This window comes from Scardinius erythrophthalmus (assembly GCF_964197995.2).
Source record: "Scardinius erythrophthalmus genome assembly, chromosome: 3".
NCBI lineage: Eukaryota > Metazoa > Chordata > Actinopteri > Cypriniformes > Leuciscidae > Scardinius > Scardinius erythrophthalmus.
The window spans coordinates 26,610,249-26,635,163 of record NC_138223.1 but is presented as its reverse complement, the minus strand read 5'-3'; the positions used below and the strand labels follow the sequence as shown (position 1 = coordinate 26,635,163).

At 37.1% G+C, this 24,915-nt stretch overlaps 1 protein-coding gene across 2 annotated transcripts in view; it reads right to left on the bottom strand.

Moving 5' to 3' along the window:
- Nucleotides 1–14,737, bottom strand: part of nlgn4xa (neuroligin 4 X-linked a) — a 118,349-nt gene extending 103,612 nt beyond the window's left edge. The window contains exons 1-2 of one of the 2 annotated variants that reach the window (XM_081360957.1): nt 14,368–14,737; nt 7,795–8,556 (exon numbers count right to left, since the gene is read on the bottom strand). In XM_081360957.1, the coding sequence (XP_081217083.1) occupies nt 7,795–8,257 (463 nt within the window). In that variant the 5' untranslated portion in view covers nt 8,258–8,556; nt 14,368–14,737. The remainder of the gene's footprint in view (nt 1–7,794; nt 8,557–14,367) is intronic. The other variant, XM_081360958.1, reaches the window with a different exon arrangement.
- Between the last annotated feature and the right edge of the window lie 10,178 nt (nt 14,738–24,915).

Below are 24,915 nucleotides of genomic sequence, written 5' to 3'. Positions count from 1 at the left end.
CTGGGGAATCCTTAAGTATTGAGGGAAACCCTAATAGCTTGCATGCAGCACATCGCCACAATATAAAGTTAAGGCAACTAAACAACCAAGGGAAATATATGTCAACCTCAAAAATGTAATGTTGGATCTGTATATCCGCATCGGGGAATAACATTATAATCTTGTTCACGGTAGAGAAAGATGCTTGTAGGCTACACAGGGAAAGTAACCGTGAAGACAATGAATTTAACATAAAACCGCCGTCATAATAATCACAAATACACTTGCATTGCTGTTAAATGAGTTTTATGAATGAATGGCTTGCTCTAACTGTTGCTAGTCTTCGTCAACAACAAACGCTTTTGCACCACCTGCTGGTGAGGTTGACTAACAGCAGATGGAGAGTATCTCGGTAATCTACTGCTTTTCCTGCAGTTCGGTTGAATTTACTGTTGAATTTGAACCACTGAATTTGTGGAAGCGAATTTGCAAAGCGAAATAAAATGGACCGAAAATTGCCTGTTGAATATTATAGGTTATAGGTATTTTTAAACAGTTTGAATATTTTGGAAGTGAAATATGAAAGGTGAATATGGATTATTGAATTTTTAATAATGAAAATGTGTTTGAAATGTTTTTAATTGAAATATTCACAGCTTAAATATTCAACCATGTTGAATTTCAGCCCATAAAACTGCAATCCCTAAAAATACAATGCATTAAAATGCAAGCATGGTTAATGCAATGCCTATTTTTTTTCAAGTAGTGCAATTCAACAGGCTTTTTGTTTCAAAAACATTTGACATTATTTTACTTCCATAATTATGAGTCCAATTTATTTCCACATTTGGCTTTGTGTGCAATTGTTATTAGTACATCACCAACAATATGCCCATAAAGCTTACACACAATCTGTTTGACTGTACAAGTGATTTAGCACACTTGATCTTACTACATCAGAGCCATGTAAATAGGTAATGCAGATAAAAATATACAAAAGAGGTCACATGCACATGTGCATATATGTATGTGGAATGGGGTAAAGATATTAATATATATTGGCATGTGAGTGTGTATGAATGTGTCTATGAACACATGACCCCACATGTTGTGTCGCCCAGTGGTGAAGTTCTATGGTTCAATGGCTCCACATACACTTAACCCGGCCTTTCCATCTGACTTCCTACCAGAGGAGGGAGATCCACTGCCCTACACACTGCTGTGTAATTGCTCGGACACATTCCACTAACTGAAGTTTTGTGCTCTTAGCTAAAACTGGAGCACCAACGTTCCTTTCACAGATATTTTACACATTAACCTGAATTCCACAGCCAGACTGAATAGTTATACGCTTAAAAATTAAATCATGAAAACTCTGAATAGTTTAGCATGTTACTGAATATGGCAACATTGATGTATTTGCTCTTGGCGGACTAGATCTGATATACGCTGTTGTTGCTGCTGTTGATTCTAACAGATACACATACATACTGCTGTGAGCATATAAGATATGCTGCTGCTCCATAAATAGACATAACAATGGCAGATCTAGGCAGGTGGAGCTGAGGGAGGTGGAAGGTTTCAGAGGAACTCTGATGATGCGCTGCAGGGTTAGTTTACAGAAAACAATGAACCAGACTATTTAAATCACATTGGCAGCAGGATCAACAGTCAGCTTGTGCCATCTGGTAATGATGTGCCTGACCCTCTAGAGTTTGATGAATAAACTAGATTGTCACATTGACGCTAAATGGAACGCCTTGGGGTTGAGTAGTAAAGCAAGCTCACCTTGCTTTTCAGGAGTGGGTCCAACCTCAGTTTAGACCACCCCAGTCCTAAATAATAGCCACCAGTGCCAGGCTTAACCTGATGCCAGACAGACATAATTAATGTCAAGACTGAGAATTTCATTCAGAGGTCGCAAAAGCAATTTTAACAGCTAAATGTTCATATCTATAATTTTGAAATGCTGTCAACCAAATAAAAGATTCCACACAAAACAAGACATGTCCCGTTTCATAACTGGAAATCCTACTTTTGTGTCACAAAAGGATTTTCAGTGCTATTCAAGATTTTTCCTGAATAGGTCTACCAATGCCAACAGAATGTGGTGAACTACAACTACAACAAACCTATGGCCAGCAAAATAGTTAGAGGTTTCCATTCTTATGTATATATAGTTAGTTTTTACACTGTATCACATGTCAACATACTATTCTAATTCTAATACTTCTAAAACACAATATACCAACAAAAAATATGAAAGAACATTAAAATATGAGTTGGGTCAAATACATAATACCCTGACATATCTTCCTTAATAATACCTTTAAAAATTACCCGAAGGCGACTCTAACTAAGTGCTTAAAGTACACAAAATATTATAGAAATGCGTATTCACTATGCTAGAGTGTTTCAGCATTAGCCTTACATAAATGACTGTATAAGTGATGTTATGGTTACATTGGCTACAGATTAGCTTGATGTGCTTACATAAAATTATTTAATTAATGTCAAGACTGAGGAGAATTTCATTCAGAGGTCGCAAAAGCATTTCTAACAGCTAAATATTCATATCTATGATTTTGAAATGCTGTCAACTAAATGAAAGATACCACACAAAATAAGACATGTCCCATTTCATAATTGGAAATCCTACTTTTGTGTCACAGAATGATTTTCAGTGCTATTCAAGATTTTTCCTGAATAGGTCTACCAAAGCCAACAGAATGTTTTAAATAGTCCATTCTTCCGATCTGAAATGTCGAAACCCCTATACCTGCTGTTTCTGGTATCATTTTTCATTCTCGGTAGGATGAAATAACAGAAGGAAATTAATATTTGTCGTTGCAAGCTGATTTGCACATTCTTTCATTCATAGAATTTCTTTTCAAATCAGCTTGCAATGTATTTGGTTGCCATGATAATAACATAACATACTTACTGCTGTTTTCTCTCAATTTTTTAGTGTTAATGCCATTTGAACATTTTTTAAATTTCACATTCAACCTGCTGTGATCTGCAACCTTGCTGACCGTGTGCATCTCTTTATGGCCATTGTCTATTGGATTGTTCACACCAACGGGAAAACATGCCATGTCACAGAGAATGATGTCATTGAGTTTAGTTTAAAATGGTCTCCAGGAAACAGCATGAATGTGCAGCTGACAAATTTGGAGCGAATGTGTCTGTTTAGACCTTAATCTCCAAGGAAAGTTTCTAGCACCATGCTGTTTAATTGAAATTTGTTGAGGATTTAAAACATGAATGAAATTACATTTGGAAACATGGCACAATGGATTCTGCATGATGCAATTTTTATATAGTACAAGTAATGGAATGTTATTTTTGGAATTCTATTTTATGGTTTTAAATTCCAATTTTATGAAATTTTTGTTTGATATTACAATATTAAAATGATTTAAATGTATTTCACATGTAAATGTCATTGTTCTAGATTAATACATTTGATATTAATTTTATGCTATTTACATTTGATTGTTCAGAATTAATAAAAAAATAATTTACATAATTTGGTGTTATATATATATATATATACAGTGTATATATATATATATATACAGTGTATATATATATATACAGTGTATATATATATATATATATATATATATATACACACATATATATATATATGTGTGTGTGTGTGTGTGTGTGTGTGTGTATTGTTTATATCGTTTTGTATACTTCTATTTCTATGTAACTATATATTTAAAATAATCAATGCAGTAACCTTTTTTTGTACAAAAAAAACTAACTTTATTTAAAAAATAACGAATTAATAATTAATAAAACAGGAATGTGTTCAGGAAGAGTGTTGAACATTGACACTAATTATATGCATACCACAAAAAAAAAATCACAGGGATACCCTCCACCCCTGTATGCCCAGGTTTGACACTTCCAAATCATAGTGTATTAATCTACTTTTTCTTCTTCTCCTGAGCACAGGTTGAATCTGTATTTTTAGCATGTACGAAGCACATTTATTAATCCTTAGTTCAGAAGCTCATTACATTTTATTCATTAATAATTCAACCTGAAGAATATGAAGAACTAAGTTAAACTAGCTTTGAACACTTTTTTTGGCTGAACATTAAAGGACATCTCATCATTACCCAGCGGCCGATACTATCCCCACAGCTCAAATAAAGGTTTCACACAAAACACATTAACCAAAAGAAATGGCCAATTATTCAGAGGTGATTGACAGCAACAAATGAATAGCCACAGTGGGGGCACAAAATGAGAGATGATCATGTGTGATTGTATTACAGGTACCTAAACGATTTTCACCTTGAAACCTCCCCCCCATTTTGAAATATATATATATATATATATATATATATATATATATATATATATATATATATATATATATATATATATATATATTTTTTTTTTTTTTTTTTTTATCACATGCATATAAATTATATTATTCACATTGGCCACATTATTAGGTGAACCTTTAATGGAATGGATTCAACAAGGTTGTAAAAACAATCTGAGATTATGGTCCAAACTGACATGAGAGCATCACACATTCGCTCCAAATTTGTCAGCTTCACATTCATGCCGTTTCCAGGAGACCATTGTACCCAAAACTCAATGACATCACCAGTCTTTGTGACATGGCATGTTATCCTGCTGGGGACTCAGAAAATGGGTAGACTCTTGCCATAAAGAGATGCACACAGTCAACAAGGTTGCAGATCATAGCAGGTTGAATGTGAAATAAATGATGCTCAAATAACATTAAGGGATGGATCAATGGATTAACGTGGTTAACCAAATTCTGACTCTACCATCTGCATCGCATCAGAAATCATGATTCATCAGACAAAGGGATTGGCTTTTTTTTTCAATCATATAATGTCCAGTTTGGCAAGCATATGCCCACTGTAGCTTCAGCCTCCTGTTCTTGGCTGACAGAGGAAAATATTGTGTTTGCCTGCTGTTGCCGCCAACCAGTTAAAGGTTCAAAGTGTTCATTCAGAGATGTTTTTCGTTGTAATACCTTGTTATTTTAGTTATTGCCACCTTCCTGACAGCTTGAACCGTTCAAACCATTCTCCTCCAAACCCTCTCATTAACGAAGCAATTTCACCAGCATCACCATCAACTGCTGTTTTCTTTCTTCCTTTCTTTTTTGTACTCTAGAGACTGTTGTGTGTGACAATCCCAGGAGATCAGCAGTTTCTGAGATGTATTCTGAGATATATTTAGTGGCGTGAAAGAGAATGAGATAAGATTGAAAGTCTAGGATTCAAAAAACAACTTCAAGGTGAAAATAAAGTTTAGCGAAAAAAAAATGAAAAAAAAATATATATATATATATATGTGTGTGTGTGTGTGTGTGTGTGTGTGTGTGTGTGTGTGTGTGTGTTACGGCTTTATATAAATAAGAAATACTTATGATACTTCACTTTTTACTTATCAAATAAGCACATTTGACAAAATTTCAACTCTTTGGTAAAAAAAAAAGGTCAGATTTTGTTGCTTTGAAGTTATTTGGGACATTCTCAAATGATGGAATCAGCACATACATGTAAATTAGGACATAAGACTAAGACTAATAATTACTATGACTAGTATTTCTAGTAACATACTAAGATTTTACCATATCACTGTGGCTATATATTGCTATTATAAATGTTTTACTATATAATTGTTTGTTTTTGTTGTTGTTTTTTTTTTTTTTTTTTTTTTTTTTTTTTTTATCCAGAAATAAATCTCTAAATAAATTAATTACAATTAATAAATAATTTACAAGTATCTGCAAGAATAAAAAGTGTGTAAATTATTGTCTGGTCATATAATTTATATATAGGCTGATAGGCTGATAGGCAGTGGAACAGCAGGGAGTGGGATTAATTACAATACATGATCACAGTTGTCAGTTACCCATTTGCAATCTACATGTAGATCTCCATTACCTTTTAAACAAGACTGGATTTCAGATGTTAGGTTAAAGAAGTCCACCCATTGAGATAAACAATGAGGGTAACAAGCACTGATTTGTCATGACTGCCTCTTTTCAACGTCTTTCTTTTTCTCTGAATGGTTTTTTTGAATAGTCCAACAGAAATTAAATTGGTTAGCTTTCCCAATTAAAGAGTGGAAGGGAGCCTGCATTGTCTCTTCACCAAGACCGTCCCTTCAGGCTGAGGCATTCATTGTGATTAATTCACAACAAAACAGGATGCCACCTCCACAGCCTTCACTCGTAACACTGAGAGATAAAGCTGACTCCGTCACTAACAGACTGCAGTCTCTTTTGTGCGTCTAGCTAACAAAAGACGCAGGAAACTAAAACAGAGAATTTATATCTCTAACCTGTTTTCTACAGATCAGGAAGAGGTGATTCAGGTTTTCCCATTCTAGCCCTGAACATCATGCTTTTTTCTTTTGATATGGCACAAAAGGGCTTTATATATATATATATATATATCTGTCATCCTCTTTCAACAGTGGCACAACTTCAGAGCAAGTCCCTCTTTGAGTCAAAATACCAGGATGTTCCCATATCACACAGGATTTTGAAAAGGGCAATTTGGAGAGCCAAGGCATAATGGGCGGTAAGTGTTTGAAAGCTAACAGGGGATGACCATCTTCTTCAGTATGACACAAAAGAGGATTGAATTTCAACATCACAGTAGGGACTTTTTTAAAGCACAACTGTGAGATGTCACAATTTTCTGACACATTCTGTTGGAAATTTACTGCATTGCAACAGTCATGAATACATAGGAATATAGTAACTTTGATTTCAGGTCATAATCATTGATAATATTCCTAATTATTCCAGTTATTCCAAATTTCAATATGGATTCCAGAATTCAGGTTCCAATACATACTTCTGTTATATTTATAAATAAAGTTAAAAAAGCATTATGTAATAAAGATTCATAGCTTCCCTTTCCTCTCCCCAAATGACTGACTAATCACATCCATGGCTAAATATCATGATGATGTTATAGTAATGAAACACACACACACACACACACACACACACACACACACACACACAGACACACACACACACACACACATACATACATATCTCTATCTCTCACGGAGGTTAATTAGAACTGCAGTTAACTTGCAACTGAACTTCAGGTTGCATAACAACAAATTTACATCTGGAAGAAGTCTCTAACAGAGGTTAATTAGCCGCGTTTGTATCTTCAAATTATATATATATATATATATATATATATATATATATATATATATATATATATATATATATATAATTTGAAGATACAAACGTGGTTTTGTATCTTCAACAGACAGTAAATTGTGACATCTTCAAATTATAGGGCAATTAAGTCTATATAATATAACTTGAAGATACAAACGTGGCAAATTAACCTCCATGAGAGACTTCTCCCAGATGTAAATTTGTTGTTATGCAACCTGATGTTCAATTGCAAGTTAATCCCGTTTCTTACATTTTTAATCTGTCAATCTAGTATTCAAGCTAAATTCAACTCACCATCATGCAGCTGAAGCCTGAAAAAAAAAATGGTCAAATCTAATTTCAGAGTTTCAGCAACAAACACGCAAAAAGCCATTTGGGAATTCTCAACTTGCTGAGTTTGGAAAATCTTCAAAGGTCGCATTGTGATGATGCTAACTAAACAGACGGTGCTGTAAAACAACCGAGATGATCTATCACAACTAAAAAGATGTAATATCTACAACCTAATTAGCAAACAAACATTGATGAAACTTGTCGAGAAGAAAAAATTAAAGACATACATCACATTATGTTATGGTAATGAAATTACATACCATCCTCGGTGGGAACATAAATGTTTAAGTATAGGCAGTCTTCGCTTTGATCTTGTACGTAGGTTACAACGGTATCCAAGTTGGCGGTGAACCATACAGGTAACATATCATTAAGTAAAAACCGATCTTCCAGAAACTGAGGACAAACGGGAGCAAACTGTGTGGCATTTCGAATCCCAGGCCAGGACATGGGGGGCTCAGGGGGTTGAAACCTTCTCTCCCCCGTGGGCGGGAGGGCATAGGGAATCCCCAGATACTGTTCCACAGGCCCTAAAATCTCATTGGGCAGAGATGTTTTCAAGCCTCTTAGCTTGCCGTAGTTTGTCGTGACAATAGGTTGCTGCTGGCCCTGTGTAATGGCTAGCCAAGCAGCCGCAAGCACAATCCAGGAAAAAAGGCGGAGAGTAGCCAGCGGACGAACCATGGTGAGTGTTATCCATGGAGTTCCTCTGAGCCGTGACATGGTCCAGCTGCGGTTGGCAGAGTTATTTGAATTCACAGTCCTACACTCCTCCCTTCTCCCACAGCCAAGGTGAAACCTGCCTTCAGGCTGCAACGGACAGATGATTGACAGCACTCCCACCAATCAAATCAACAATCACGGCATTCCCCGTAGCCATGAGGGCGATTCTGGATCTCAGTTGTATTTCTGTCGTTCTTTAACTGCTATCCTTTTGACGAGAAACAAAATGTGGCTTTTTTCCCTGAGCTGTCCTCTGGTGTAATTACTCCCTCCTTTCAATTCCTCCTTTATTGGTTTGCCTGTGGGAAAGAAAGAACAGCCCGTAAATTTTCATTCATTGTCATAAACAAAAACAAAGGAATTCCATTTCCTTTATTAATGTGTATGCTTTGCATTAAGCATCGGAGATGCCAAGGTAACCTTGCACTGAAAGAGGAAAAAAATACATGAATAGACTCAAATAACAAATAAATGCTAACACTTAGACATCATTATACTCTAGATTCAAACAATGAAATATGACTCTACGTTTCCATTGACTGGGCCACGATTTATAAAGTAAGTGGTCTGGTAAATTGATAGGCTCAAATAACTGTTAGTATTGCATTGTTGCGTAAACACAAAATATATTATATCAATTCATGTATGAGGTTAGTTGTACTGAAAACGTATGCTTGGAATATACAGTATTGATCTATTTGCCTAGAAACTGTCTATCTGTGACTGAAACATGCTGTATGATTGAGCAATTCTGTCCAATCTATACATTATTCTCCTTCTCATTACTTAAATGGATAGTTCACCCAAAAAAGTTGTTCCAAACCTGTGTGAATTTCTTTCTTCTGCTGAACACAAAATAAGATATTTCGAAGAATGTAGGTAACCAAACAGTTGATGGGCCATAACTTCCATAACATTTATTTCCCATACTATGCAAGTCAATGGGGCCCATCAATTGTTTGGTAACCATTTTCAAAATATCTTCTTTTGTGTTCAACAGAAAAAAAAAGGAAATTCATACAGGTTTGGAACAACTTGAGGGTGAATCAATTATTAATTTTGGGGTGAACTATCCATTTAATGTAGGAAAGACCAATCTAAGACTTTGAAGTATTTTGATCGCTTGATCTAGTAATGAATGCTATTAGTTTTCATTCTGATATTCCAAATCCTGAAATATGGATGTGTGTTGTTTTTTTGTCATGTTTACATGTATTTATTTGAAAGAAACATTTGCATTCAAAGCAAACATGTTATCAGTCCAGGCATTTCCTGGGATTTGAACCCATGACATTTTCATTGCACTACCACCATGCTCTTCTGTTTGAGCTACAGAATACTCTTCAGAATCACCATCAATAATAGCCTGATATATAAAGGCAATGAGCATGCTCAGAGAGTAGAATTCATCATGTCTCTGGCTGAGTCATCTACAAATCTAAACAGATTTATCCATTATCCGTTGACTCTGATATGTTGTTCAAGTACAAATTTGGGAATTTAGCAATAGAAAACCATTCGTACAGGATTACAGAAGAATAAATGACACGAAAGATATTGGTTTGAGACGCCTCTTGCTGTGGAAACACTAAAGGTCACAGTGTTTTCACGAATCTTTCCAGGAAGGTCCTCTGGAATAAATCAAAAAGCATTTAAAAGAAATTTCCTTAGAGACATATATATATTGGAGTAGATGTGAATACAAATTTGCCTTGATTTAAATATGCGAATAGTAAAACGGTATGTCTGCATCACATTTATTGGCTGAAAAAACGATAATCTTTCCACCTGAATGAACAAACAGAAGAATCACACAAAGCTGAGAGCAGATTATGCACAATAAATGCTACCGTGCGAAAGAATTTGAATAATGAATGCTCTATGCATTTCATCCACATTCAAGAAAGAGGAAGAGAGTGGGTGTGAAAAGAATTGAGAAGATCCTCATCAGTTGGTGCTTTTGATACTCTTGAACTTCAACACAGTTGTACAACACACACTACAGTTCTGATTTGTTTAGCTTTATATAAGGTTCAAGATCATCTTATGGATTGTTCATGCACATTTGCCTCAAATTACTGAGCTGGACTCCTTGGAGCCTCTGGAGGGAAACTTTAATGACTTAAGTCCTGAGTAAAACTACAAGTGATGAACTCTTTCGTTCGCTCTGATCCCTCCATTAATAGCTCTGTCAGTGAAACCAGAGTAGGGAAGCTTCATATGAGATTGTTCTTGGATCAGTACCTCTTATTTAAATTGAAATCCTCAACATATAAAAAGGCATAATTTTGCCAACAGCTTCAAAATATGGTGTGTTCAACAGATGTAACCCAGCTTTATCTACATTGTAATTTTCAAAGCCTTTCTAAATAATTCTTCAAGAATCTAAGATTGATTGATATAACTTTTTTCATTTCCTCATATCAAAATGCAATTTCAACAGAGATCAGATAGTAGATAGTATAACCCATGGAAAGTTAATTGTGCGAACAAAGCAGTGATGATATAATAGACTCATTGAGACAGTCACATTAACTTAAATTGGTGTTGAGCAATGCTAAATTACAAAAGGATTAGGGTTATCTCTACTTCTCCACTTCATAACAGAACGCTTTACAACAGCAGGATGTTTTAAAGCACTGACGGTCACAAGAGAAAACATGAAAGCACAATAAAACAAACAACAAAGAAGCATTATCTCCTTTATACAATGCAGAAAACATCCCCTGATATGGTAAATGACTGTAAAATATTATTCTACTTAACAATTACAGGGATTTAAGAGCATTTGAAAGGTGATATTCATCTAAGGCAGAATCTAATGAAGGAGTGAGAATTTCATAAGGATTGAGTCCCTGTACACATTATTAAAACCATCATTTAGCCCAGACATCAAGGCTTGTGTTGTACATGCTGCAGTGGCTTCATTATGAAGAGATACAAAAAAAAAGAAAGTTTTCTAAATATATATATATATACATATATTAATAGACTGGTAAACAATTAAGAATTAAGATAGCGTTTTCCATCAAGAGGCCTTTGTAGATCTATAGTCCTACTAATTTATAAGCCCTTGTTTTCTTTGCCTGTGATCATCAAATATCCTGACATTGAGTTGGGCATTTCAGAAAACCTTTCACGTACATATTTGTCCTCCGAAGCAGATGGGTCTGAATGTCTGGCCGGCAATTTAATTTCCAACGCAGACAAAAAGCCATGTAACATCCACCAGTTTGTATGCGCTCTTCGTCTGGTGTCCAGATCAGCCAAGAGGGATTTATTCAATAACTTTACGCCAATATTGCTACATCCTCAAGCAATGCTTAAATTCAAGAGGCTCAGTTTGGAGGCACTTTCTGCCAAAATACCCTATTGCAACAACCAAGTACAAAGAATGTAAGGGATAGTTCAACCAAAAAGAAAGGTTCCTTTGGTTTACTCACCCTCATTGTTCAAAACCTGTATGAAGAGTTTTTGTCCACACAATAAAAGAGTCATTGGGGTCCAAAACAACATTGGACTTCATTGTCTGGTGGAAATAATAATAATAATAATAATAATAATAATAATAATAATAATAACAACTCAAAGTGACATATTTCAAAATATCTTCTTTTACGCTCCACAGAAGAAAGTAAGTCATACAATTTTTGAGCATCAAAATATTTGTTTAATTTGGGGTGAACTCTTCCTTCACTGCCATCAAGTAAATGTGATATATTGTTTTAAATGTTAATGTAAGTAAATTAATAAATAGAGTAAATAACATTTAAAAATATTCAATCAGTTTAGTGATGTTCTCAATTGACTAATTATAAAAACCTCTCCCATGTTATAGTAGTAAATGCATAACATTTTAAATTCATAATTTTCCCCACGGCCACATCTGTCTAAGCTACATTTAGATAAAGGTGATTGGTTGGAATTTTAATATTTTTTTGGGTGAGTCTGAAAAATAAAAGGAGGAAGAAATGACACCAAGGAGACTAAAAGGAGAGAAAATAGAATCCCTGCCTGTGTGATCACTGAAGATAACTCACGCGAATCTCAATGAAGGTGCCGGGTCTCTCTCTGCATTTTAATTATAATAAATGATCTACTTGAAGAAGGCTCTAACAATTGCACTGTTCAAAGAGTGACTCACGATGCAAAGGAGATAGTATTGATTCGGTCCAAACGATAGACCAAGAAATAAAGCATAGAAACCACTGTGACCTTTGGGTGAACTTCGGATAAACGTGATGCGATTCCGCTGCAAATGCACCTGCTATGACTTATTCTACATGGCGTCTGGACTAGCAAGTCAGCTGGAATTTGTTTTCTCAAGCTGTATTCTCTCTTTCTATCTTTCTGTCAGTTGACTGAGTGTGGACAGGAACCCCAGTAAGCAAAGAGAGAGAGAGTGAAAATGTATTCAAAGGCAAATCACTGATCCTATGAGCTAGTGAGAGAGAAAGGGAAATAGTAAGGGAAATACTGAACTGCACCTCTAAATGACTAGGACCAGAACAAATATTGTTCTAAAAAGCAGCAGCCTATTTTTAAATTAGAATATATATTCAGTTCATGTGATTAAACACTCAAAGGTAGCTTCATCACATTCTATTTGTATATCTTATTTAAATCAACAGTGAAAAAACAAAACAAAAAGGTTCTCAAGCTCATGATCAGTCCAGGCCTCTTCCTATCAACATCCTATTACACCACCGAAACCTGCAATATATACCTGCCCAAAACTGAATAAAACATAACACCAAGATCCAATAATAGGCTACCACAAGAGCAAAGTAACCGGAAATTGTGCATTTTTAGGTGCCTAACAGATACAAAGAAAGTTGTCCCAAGATTTTGTTAAAAACTTTTATTAGTAGCCTAAGTTACAGGTCAAAGTATTCAGGTATAGGGACAGATTTGCATAGGCCTACCTAAAGCTAATTAACGTATTTGGGGTAGAATGACTGAAGCTGTTTGCACTTCCTTAAGTATGAACATTATTTCACCGCAGTCTGACATGATGTCACGCAGTTGCCGCGCATCCTGACAGAAGTGAAGGTTAAAATGTTGTACAGTGCGAATGTTCGAGAGGCGGCCCACTCCATCCCCAAAACACGCATGCAGGAGATGTCCACAGTACCACCTTGTGGCTCACCGCTGCATGAGCGGAATAGCTTGGGCTGAAACAGTGGTCCCTGTGATGAAAGTCCGGGGTCACCACATCTTTTGAGGAGAATGTAGTTCGTCTGTAGTCAACAGCAAATCTAGGCGAGAGTTATGTTACAAAACACAAATCGCTAAACCAAATCTTCTTCAATCTGGGCGCACCTTAAGTGTCCCGTCTCAGACTGATAATGTATTTTATCATGACTTTATTATGTTTTTTAAGTAGCTAGTCTAACCTCGCCTTTTTCAAAGCTTGATCCAATATTATGGCTCTCTCTCTCGGAAAAAAAAACGAAATTTCGAACGATTTATCGCCACCACATATTTAGCCGAATGTCTGATTAACACGCATATGGATGTGCACTAGTGAGGAAAACAATCATGAAGCATATCTCACTGTACCGAGCTTTGGTTAGCCACAGGTAAGTAGTACTATAGCCTACTGAAAACACTTAGTTCTGCCACACGATTCCCCTTCTAAAGCCATTTCCCCTCATATGCAGACTGTCCAAGTGCGTACATTTTGCCTATTTCCCATGACGCATATGAAAGACTCTTTCGTGCAATACTTGCTTTTCAACTCTAAATGTAGATAGTAATAATATCGGAAAGCAGAATATAAGGGTTTTATTGATCACACTTATAATTTCGATGACAAAAAAATCGAAACGCAAAATATATTGCCCAAAAAACTACTGAAACAGGTTGTACGGTCAGCCTTTTTCATGCAAATCATGCAGCGCGTGTAGCCGGCGCGAATTAAACACTCAGAGCAAAATTGTTGCATAGTCCGGATGGATGAAGCTTTCAGAGAGCGAGAGAAAGAGGGGAACAATCTTGTGAAGCAGCGGGAAATAACCGTGTACGCGGCGTCAGACAAACAGTTCAACTGTGTAAACACAAAATAGAGATGCGCTACTTTAACTTCCACGGCTGCTCGTGTGTCTTACCTTTGCAGTATCTGCATTGTACTGCTTCTGTCCTGCCGCCCGACTTACTGAGGTACGGTCAAAATGTATGTGCCACACAAGGGAAAAAATCTAACTCCGTTCTGCCCCTGTTAAAATCCAACGTGATGCTGCCGTCCGAAAGAGAGGTGGCTCACCGGAGACTGTTCAACAGAGAAACGGCAACATATCTGATGTAAATGACCCAGATAGATTAAGGTAATTCGTTGAAATCACTGCAGAGACACAGTCAATTGTAGAGAATCTGATTGTCTCCATAGAAAGAGGCAGCACTGACTGAAAAAAAAAAAAGATTAAAGGGAAAGAGACTGAGGCTGTATCAGGCGTCTCTCTCTCTCTCTCTCTCTCTCTCTCTCTCTCTCTCTCTCTCTCTCTCTCTCTCTCTCTCTCTCTCTCTCTCTTTCTCTCTCTCTCTCTAGTTGCCATTGGACTGCACTGAATGAAATGTACATTGCCTACAACCAATAGATTGCCGCATTCACTTTATCACCCTTTATACAGCTGCTATTACCTTTATAATTGCTGGGTGTTTGTGGTTAAGTTGTTTCGATGTATATTAAGATCTATGTTAAGATGTACATGAGTGCTGTTGTACTGAATATCAAAATGGCAGTATGGTCATGATGCCACAGTTAACCAGTTAATATCGTGTACTTTACTTTTCAAACAAATAATGCCATTTATTTTGTATATTTCTCATTTACCAATGACAATAGTTACAAAAGAAGCCAAGCATTAAAAATTGCATATTGGGAAGTAATGTATAGATTGGAAAGCAGATAGATTTAGAGAGATACAGAGATTTTCCCTCCTCCACTCAAACTGTTCTGTTATCACTTAGCTCGAGCTCCACACTAGGTTTTCCATGTTTCTCTTCCTGTAGAGAGAAACCCCACTCCAAACATTAATGAAGTGGGAACATTTACAGATGCTCTGACTTTCAACATACTGTTTAAAAGCACAGAATCTTCTGCATGAGCAACTCTAAAGGCGCAATCACATTTACCATTGTTCAGCAAATTTTTATTGTGTCAAATCTAGTTATTTCAATAGGAACCCACGCATTCGCGATTTTCACGCAAGGGAGAACGTTACTTTTAGTCAACTTTTTGAAGGGGGCCATCAAAATAAACTGTTACCCTGATCCCTTTTTCTGGCAAATAGACCCTATACATTACATTTACTATGACCATACTTCATATAATGAGTTTGGCATTAAACTTTTAGGATGACAAGGAACACTCTCATTTTCAGGAGGGCTATCTCTATTGCTCAGAAAAGCTTCTGTCATTTATCAACTTTTTATGATTTTATTATTATCATAATTACTGATTGTGGCTGTAATTGTATGTTTAGATGCACTTTGGTGCTGTGGTTATAGTGTAAATGAGCGAGCATGCCCAAGTGCTTCGGATTGCAAAGATACAATCACGCACGAGAGACTTAGATCAAAGACATTGACGTTCATTTCTCTAGGCGTTCAAACTCCCGGCACAGATGAAGCTTGTTGCCTCAGGGCAACAAATAGATTCATATGGCAGCCGAGGGCCCACGCAAGTTTAATGTGAGTGGATCCCTGCCACTGTTTACTCCCTATTCTTCATATCTCTTAAAAAAAACAGTTCATTTAAAAGATAATCATATACCATATACTTTATAGTTTTGTCTCCCCAGCGAAAGCCTGAGGAAATAAATATTTCCAGCCTCTGGCTGAGACTGAAAAAGACTTTTCAAAGAGATTGTGTCAATACAACAACAACTAAAAAACTTCACGATATAGGCTACAGATTGTTTGTTTTTTTGTTTTTTTGAGGGGGTCCATAAATCTGATGTTAAATGTTATTTGACAAAACACTCTCACTAGTTTCCAAGTCAGTGCTGAGGCTCCAGCCCATTCGTCCACTCTCTGACTATTATATTTGAGTAACCCAGCAACGGCATTCAGCTTCTTCTCTTCTGAGAAACTTTTCCACGTCTCTCATTTCTCATATTTTTTCAGTCAATGCAGCTCATTCTGCCCTCCTCTTGGTCTAATAGCAGGGATCTGTCTAGTGCCCGCTGACCCCAAACTTAGTTACACATTTAATCTGGCCACATCCTGCAGTCACGTAACAATTGCTATGTCTCTAGTGGAAAGCCTGTGATGTATCGGACTTGACACCCGCATCAATGGCTGCTGAGAGCTGGCCAAGTGCTATGGGCAGTATGGAATGGCATATCAGCTTTTACACCTGAAGTGTGCCTGTCAGAACAAATATGAGTAAGAGAGAGACTGAGACGACTGTTCTTTAATAATTTATGTTCTGTATTTGACATTTAGCACTCTATGTATTGATCTGATATACTTATTACATTTGGCTGTGGTATAGAGAAAAAAAGTGCACTGTTAGAGAGCATAACTATGAAAGGTTCAAGGGTGAGAGTTTAAATACATGTACACAACATCATTGTTTAGATTTGAATGGGGCCAGTAAGAAAATAGGTAGAAAAAAAAAGTACAATATTTAAATACAAGACTTTTTGTTTCTTTTTTTAAGATGATGAGCGAGAGATGAAAGCATATGCTTGTGTATGTTTTCAAGATAAATTACTCCCCTATCTCTAATCTACTTTATCTGATTAATATGGATTCTTAGTCTCAATGAATATTAATGTGGCAGTTAAATATTGATGTATGCATGAATAAATAATCATTTATTAACTTCCTCTGACCTGATACATTTCTACAAGATTTGTTTTTTTCTGAGAACAAACTCCTCAACAAATTTCTTTATGAATTTAACTATAGGTAAATTGTAAAAACTATGTGACAAGTCATTGATATGCCTTGATGAGATGATTTTCAAGTTTCAATTTCAAGAAAATTCCATTATTGTAAAATGAGACAGTAGAATGTAATTTGATGAAATGTCACAGCCTCATTATGAAAGATCACATCGGTTGTCTTTTGTATCTTTGTCCTGTTCACCATTCAACATTATAAGGTTTCAAGAGCTTTCTGCATCAGGGTAATTGAAAAATGTGGGGGGTGGAGGGGTTTAAGCTTTTTAATAAAATGAAATAAAGTATAATATGTCTGTGACTGTGAGGTGAGTGTGATAGATCACCTCACAGTCACTCACATGAGCATAAGGAGTTAAAAAAGGGCAATGCAAGGTGCAAAATGACACACAGAGGATACAATCTTTCCCACACCGAACATCCTTGCCCAGACACTGACCACAGGGTCTAAATCTTCCCAGATCAGACAGAAGCACTCCACATTGCACTTCCATGCACAAACTTTGATATGAATCCTCCGTGACATCTGCCAGTCTCTCAAGGGCTGATGGACAGATTGAGTGGTCCAATTCTAAAGGATCTTCATATTCAGAGAGCAGCTAAAATAAGCACTGGAGTGTTCCTGTCCTTCAGAGGCAACAGATACGGAAGGCAAAGTGGGGAAAAGATCAATGTCAAAACGGAACGTGTTGATGGATAAGGATGATGTGGTTTGACCTGAGCCATTAATAATTTACAGACTGATGAAATTATTTGTGTTCAAAAGTGCCTCTTTCCTTATAATGGTATGAATAATTGCATTCCTGCATTCCTTTTCTATCGGTCTGTCTATCTGCTTATTGATGATTTAATAAGATATTTAAAGATGGTGAATGAGCTATGAATTCAGAAAAAAGGCTGGGAAAGAAAGTAACTCCATGTCTATTTAACTGTGTCTCATAGTTTGCATGTTTAACATTTTTGACATCAAATTTTTATTCACTGACTCTCATGTGAATTTGTTGACACAGTTCAATCAGGCAAATAAATAAAACATTATTGTGTAACACTTCCACAGTGAAGCATTCATATTTGCTATTCTCATTTCACCTGGGTGCATTTTTTTTTTTTTTTTTTTTGCCTTCAGGCAAATATGCAACAATATTAACTTACATTGGCAAATGAGATGGCTTACAGATTATTGAATGAATCTACCTTCTTATAACCAAATTGTTATCTTGAAGGTGATGCAAATACTATTTTGGTAATAGCATTTATTTTGATATTATGACTGATTTTAAGGAATACATAGTAGGCTATTGTGTGCCAGTTGTATAATTGAGATTTTGTATTTGCTTCATATTTTTTGAGGTCAGGAGAGTACGTTCCACTTTCTTGGAAAAAATGGTGCTGGATGATTAGAGGTGCTATAGAACTCTTTCAGGTTTCCTCAAGGGGAGCTTCAGAGACTGACCTGCTTACAGATGTGGTGATTCTGGCTCTTCACATATCTGACAAAGACACTCACAGAGACTCATGCACTCACACCAAAAGCATAAACACACTTGCATCTTAAATGCAAGATTATCCTCTCAGGCAAAAAAAAACAACAAAAAAAAAACACCTTATCTGCACATTGGTAGTCACACATACGCTCACAGGTATGAAGACATGTGCACGCATAAACAATTGCATGAGAACATAAAAATAGGTTTTCATCCAGTGTTTCATGGCAAAATTATTATGTAGCTGTTTAACTCAGCTGAGCCTCAAAGCAGTAAATATAAACAATTTTATTTCTCATTGTGATCATTTTAATTCAAGTGTAAAAAAAGGTATTTTTTAGAAACATTTTTAAAAGAATTAACTCTAAAATATTGTTCAAAATTGATATATCCCCTCCATAAAAGTAATGTACAGAATATGTTTCGTAGCTTCAGCTGCAATCAAAATAATGCAACTACAAATTTAACTTTTAAATACATAAATTTTACATAGCTATTTATATCAATCTCTGCTTAAACATCAGTTAATAATAGGCATATATACAGTAAAATATAATTTTATAATTGTTACTGGTTCAGAGCAGGCATTAATACAGAAATAGAAAGATAATCAAATCATACTTTTTCTGTCACTCCTGTTATTGATCTCACAAAATCTTTTACAGAAGAAGCATAACAACTCTACAACTATTTTCACTCAGAGGCACCATTTCTCAGTGCAATGACTGCAAATGACGTTAATAATAAAGAAAAAAAAATATCATGGCAAAAGTCTGAACTGTTTTTGGGATGGATAAAAATGTATGCTTTGATTACAGGAACAGCACTATTGATATTGCTTTGAATGCACAAGAACAATGGTTTTGAAGAGAACTGGAGAAAGACACCACATGGCTCGAAGCACCAGCTAATGGTAGTGAGAGCAGGAACTCAAGTCCCCAAAACCAGAAAAACCAAATTAAGCTCAGCCCAGATGAACTAAAGGGAAGCAAGTGACTCATACATATCCTTGAAGGCCTGGCACTATAAGGAAACACTTCGGACCTTCATCAGGAACTCATCCTAAAGGCCAAATCAAGATCACCAAATGGCGACTTCACAAGGTGTTAGGGCTACCAAGCTGATTCTGATCTGGATAGACACAAAACCCTTCAGGCACATCTTCACTAATGGATAAGCTCAAGACTACATGGCAAGTGCTTTTATCCATTGCAATTCAAGATAGACCTATACATTTTATCAGTTTATGCATTCCCTGGGAGTCAAACCCATGACCTTGATGTTGTTAACACCATGCTCTACTTTTTGAGCTACAGGAACAATTTATATGTCCTGCCAGTCATATTACCATAGTAAGCTGAACAAGAGAATAACTGAAAGAAGTCGACATTAAGACAGAAATTCTGCCTAGCAGAAAGAAATGTTCACTGCACCAGAAGTATCAAGAAGCTGCATACAAGTTGAAAAGAACAAGTGACAGGATGTCCAAGGCCAGTAAAGGATGAAATGCAAAGCATATACAGTATGAATACATCATGGATACCTTCATGAAATCACTAGATAAATAGAGAAAAAGACCTAAAGTGCAGACTGTGCAAGGAGGCCTTCAGCTCCTAATGCAACATTAACAGCATTCACTGATTAGAAACCAAGAGGTCAATGAGATGGATCACCTAAAGTACTAAGGACACAGCCTGAAGTCTAAATGGGAAGCTCCATAGAAAGTGATGAAAACAACAAGGCAGATGAGTGCAAGCTGTACAAGGCAGTGAAGGAGGAGCTAGAAAAAAATGTGGCAGGTCAAGCACAAGGTTGTTCGGAGGGTGATAGGTGCTCTCAGGGCTATGACACACCAGCTAAACAAATGGTTTCAGCAATTCCAAGGTAAAGCATCTCAATAAATCTCACTCTCTCTCGTTTTCTCTGTCTCACTCTCCTGTTCTCACTTTCAGATGCAATTTAAAAGTTTGGGGTCAACATCACCATTGTAAAATAATATTACAATTAAATATAACTATTTGTAATAGAAATATTTTGTAACATTATAAACACTGTTTACTGTCATTGTTTATTAAATTATTGTGTCATTTCTGAATAAAAATAGAAATTTATATGATAGACAGACAGACAGATAGATAGAGACAGACAGAGATAGACAGACAGATAGATAGATAGATCTGTTTATATTTATACCATACACATTTAGACTTAATATAAATGCCTAACCCAAATGCATTTAGTCTAAACAAATGCTTTAATCTATACATAATACTAAAGCAAGTCAGAGCTGACTTAAAATGCAATTATATCGTCATCTATGCACTGATCAACGTTGGCCGAACCAGAATTCCACAAATACAATAATGCTCATTCATCAGAACCCCGGTGGTCTTTAAACTATACTGGTCTTCTGCTATGTTAGCTAGCCAGACAGTATAGAAGTGTATACAGTAAATGAATTCTGTCACAGCAGAAATGAAAAGCACTGTGAGGATGTTGATCTCATGATCTATTTCTCCTCTCATGAACATGACAGACCATAGTCTTTTGTTGCTCTAGGTACAAGTTGCCCTTTCATCTTATCCAGGACCATCCTCCTCCTCCTCGTTGCTTGGGGATTCCAGACTGAAAGGTTATTAAAGAGCTTAGAAAACTGGTCTCAGATCAGCACAATGGGGCAGCTACTGCTGAAGCCCCATGAACTAAATATCATTACAGACAGAAAAATGTTACATGCTCAGAGAGTGTCTTTTTGACCCATACAAGTGCCTGGGTTTGGATTTACACACTGAGGTCTTAGGGGTTCAGGAATAATTCCAAATGTGCACAGTATGAATCTTCTTATCTGCCCTTTGAAGGACAAAAATTTGGGGGGAAGGTCTGTGGAGCAACAGACAGCATTCTGACTCACATTCTGCTTCCCTTTCATCTCACAGTACAGAGGGATAGAACTAACTCTGACAAGCTTGCTTGCTGGGACAGTGTGTGTGTGTGTGTGTGTGTGTGTGTGTGTGTGTGTGTGTGTGTGTGTGTGTGTGTGTGTTTGTGTGTGTGTGTGTGTGTGTGTGTGTGTGTGTGTGTGTGTGTGTGTGTGTGTGTGGTCCTGTAAAGCCTTATGGAGACAAAATGTCCCCACAAAGATGGCAATATCCGAAATCCTTGTCCTTGTGGGGAATTTATGTTGTCCCCATGAGGAAAACAGCTTGTAAATCATACTAAATGATGTCTTTTAAAAAATGTACAAATGCAGAAAGTTTTCTATAAGGTTTGTGTTTAGGAGTACAGTTTATATAAATTATGTCTATGGAATGTCCCCATGAAACATGCAAATCGAACATGTGATTCAGAACTTTGGACAAGGCACAATGTGGCAGTGAATGCACAAAGACGATGTGCAAAGACCTGTCTTTTTTTCTCATGGTTGTTATATACTGTACAGTGATTTATTTCAGTCTTTTTAAAAAATGACCTTTGCCCAAATTATTCTTAGAAATGTAAGGTATGCGTCACGTGTATGTTCTGTATTGATTTAGTTCTAGTTTCTGTACCTGTTTCATTTGTTCCCATTTTCCTGCCACTAGTTTGTTTCTTCGGTTACTGATTTGAGTTCCACACCTGTTTTCTGTTTCTGTTGATTACTCCCAGTCTTCAGTTCTCTAATTTCTTTTTTAAGGGGTATATTTATTTTAATGTAAATATAAAGGCTCTCCAGCAATTTTTATAGCTTGAAGAGAACATTTTGTGATTTTTAATGGTCTCTATAATAATTAACTACATGTTCTGACTTAAGGGTAAGGATTAGGGTGTGGTTTAGGGTTAGTTCCATGTAATTATGCACAATTTAGTCATTACTGCAGTAACCACATGTAACTGTAAAATAAAGTGTTACAGCAATTTCTGAGTGAAAATTGTTTCAAAGTTAATCATACACTTTTTTTTTTCTCACTGTAGCCTACAGTGTTATATTTCTAAGTACTGAGTAATATAAAATATCAGCATGCATTTTATATAGGGATAGGTTTTGATTTAGTGTTAGTTGCTTGTAACTAATTTACTGTTATTACTGTTGTAAGTAAGAGGACACTGTAAAATTAAGTATTACTGAGTTCACATAATTAAAAGACTAACTAGATGTACCGCATCGCGGTACAAAATATGACCGCCGCTCAGGCCTGCACTGGCTTTCCACAAAAATAAATGACGTGGAGTAATTTGGCTGTATTGCGTGTTTATGTATATACCTAAAAAAAGTAATAGTATGTGCATGTCTGTCTGTCTGTGTGTGTGTGTGTGTGTGTGTGTGTGTGTGTGTGTGTGTGTGTGTGTGTGTGTGTGTGTGTGTGTTTGTGTATGTGTGTGTCCGTGTGTGTGTGTGTGTGCGTGTCTGTGCGTGTATGTATGTGTGCGTACATGTGTGCGCGTTTGTGTGTGTGTGTCTGTGCATGTGGATTTGTATGTGTGTGTATGGGTGTGTGTCTGTGCGTGTGGATGTCAGTGTGTGTGCATGCTTGCGTTTGTTTGTATTCCTGCATGTGTGTGTGTGACAGTATCATCCTAAACCAGCAACCCTTCGCTCAACAGCACCATCTACAGGCCGATGAGTGTACAGTCACTAAATGTGCACATAAATGAATTTATTTTATACCCCCCCATGGATGAAATTCTACAAAACTTAGCAGAGGATACCCCCAGAGGATGTCAAGTTAATCATACACATGAAATATGGTGCAGTTCTGAACATCTCCACTGAAGATAGGGGCGATTAAAGCAGAATAATATTGCATTTTCATTTTTTATGGGAGGGGCGCAAATCACAAATGAGTGATTATGGGCTAGGTTGATGTGGGCCCTTAAGAGCAACATACCATAAAAATTTCTTCATCCTCGGTGCCACGGTTCAGGTAGTTATTTAGGAAAAAATGCATTTTTTTGGGTTTGGGGGGGCCCAGCGCGGAGGGGGGGAGTGGCCCCCGGGGACCAAACGAAAATTTTCCGTAGAAGTCTAGTGGGGCTACATGCCCACCAAATTTCATGTTCCCCGGTGTTTCGGTGTCCCTGGTATCGTTGACGAAAAATTTACGGGGGCCCCAGCGCAGGGGGGGGAAGAGGCCCCCGGGGACCAAACGAAATTTTTCCGTAAAAGTCTAGTAGACCAACATACCATAAAAATTTCTTCATCCTCGGTGCCACGGTTCAGGTAGTTATTTAGGAAAAACTGCATTTTTTGGGGTTTGGGGGGGCCCAGCGCGGGGGGGAGTGGCCCCCGGGGACCAAACGAAATTTTTCCGTAGAAGTGTAGTGGGGCTACATGCCCACCAAATTTCATGTTCCCCGGTGTTTCGGTGTCCCTGGTATCGTTGACGAAAAATTTACGGGGGCCCCAGCGCAGGGGGGGGAAGTGGCCCCCGGGGACCAAACGAAATTTTTCCGTAAAAGTCTAGTAGACCAACATACCATAAAAATTTCTTCATCCTCGGTGCCACGGTTCAGGTAGTTATTTAGGAAAAACTGCATTTTTTGGGGTTTGGGGGGGCCCAGCGCGGGGGGGAGTGGCCCCCGGGGACCAAACGAAATTTTTCCGTAGAAGTGTAGTGGGGCTACATGCCCACCAAATTTCATGTTCCCCGGTGCTTCGGTGTCCCTGGTATCGTTGACGAAAAATTTACGGGGGCCCCAGCGCGGGGGGGGGGAAGTGGCCCCCGGGGACCAAGCGAAATTTTTCCGTAAAAGTCTAGTAGACCAACATACCATAAAAATGTCTTCATCCTCGGTGCCACGGTTCAGGTAGTTATTTAGGAAAAACTGCATTTTTTTGGGTTTGGGGGGGGCCCAGCGCGGGGGGGGGGGAGTGGCCCCCGGGGACCAAACGAAATTTTTCCTTAGAAGTCTAGTGGGGCTACATGCCCACCAAATTTCATGTTCCCCGGTGCTTCGGTGTCCCTGGTATCGTTGACGAAAAATTCAGTAAGGTGAAGAAAAAAAAAAAAAAAAAAAACTTTGACAATCCCTATATGACCGCTTAGCGGCGGTCATAATTATTACATGCCATTGCTAACTAAAATACACTTTTGGGGTTTAAAAAGAATTATTGAAGCATATGTTGTGTTCTTCATCACTGACAACCTCCTATGAATCAGACCATCTAAAAAGAATTGATCCTTCGGTAAGCTCCGCCTCCCCTGGTTACTGTTGCTAACACAAATAAGCTTTTATAGAATGCCTGCAGTGACTACTAATCATTAAAGAGGCAAATGCTTCTCATAGC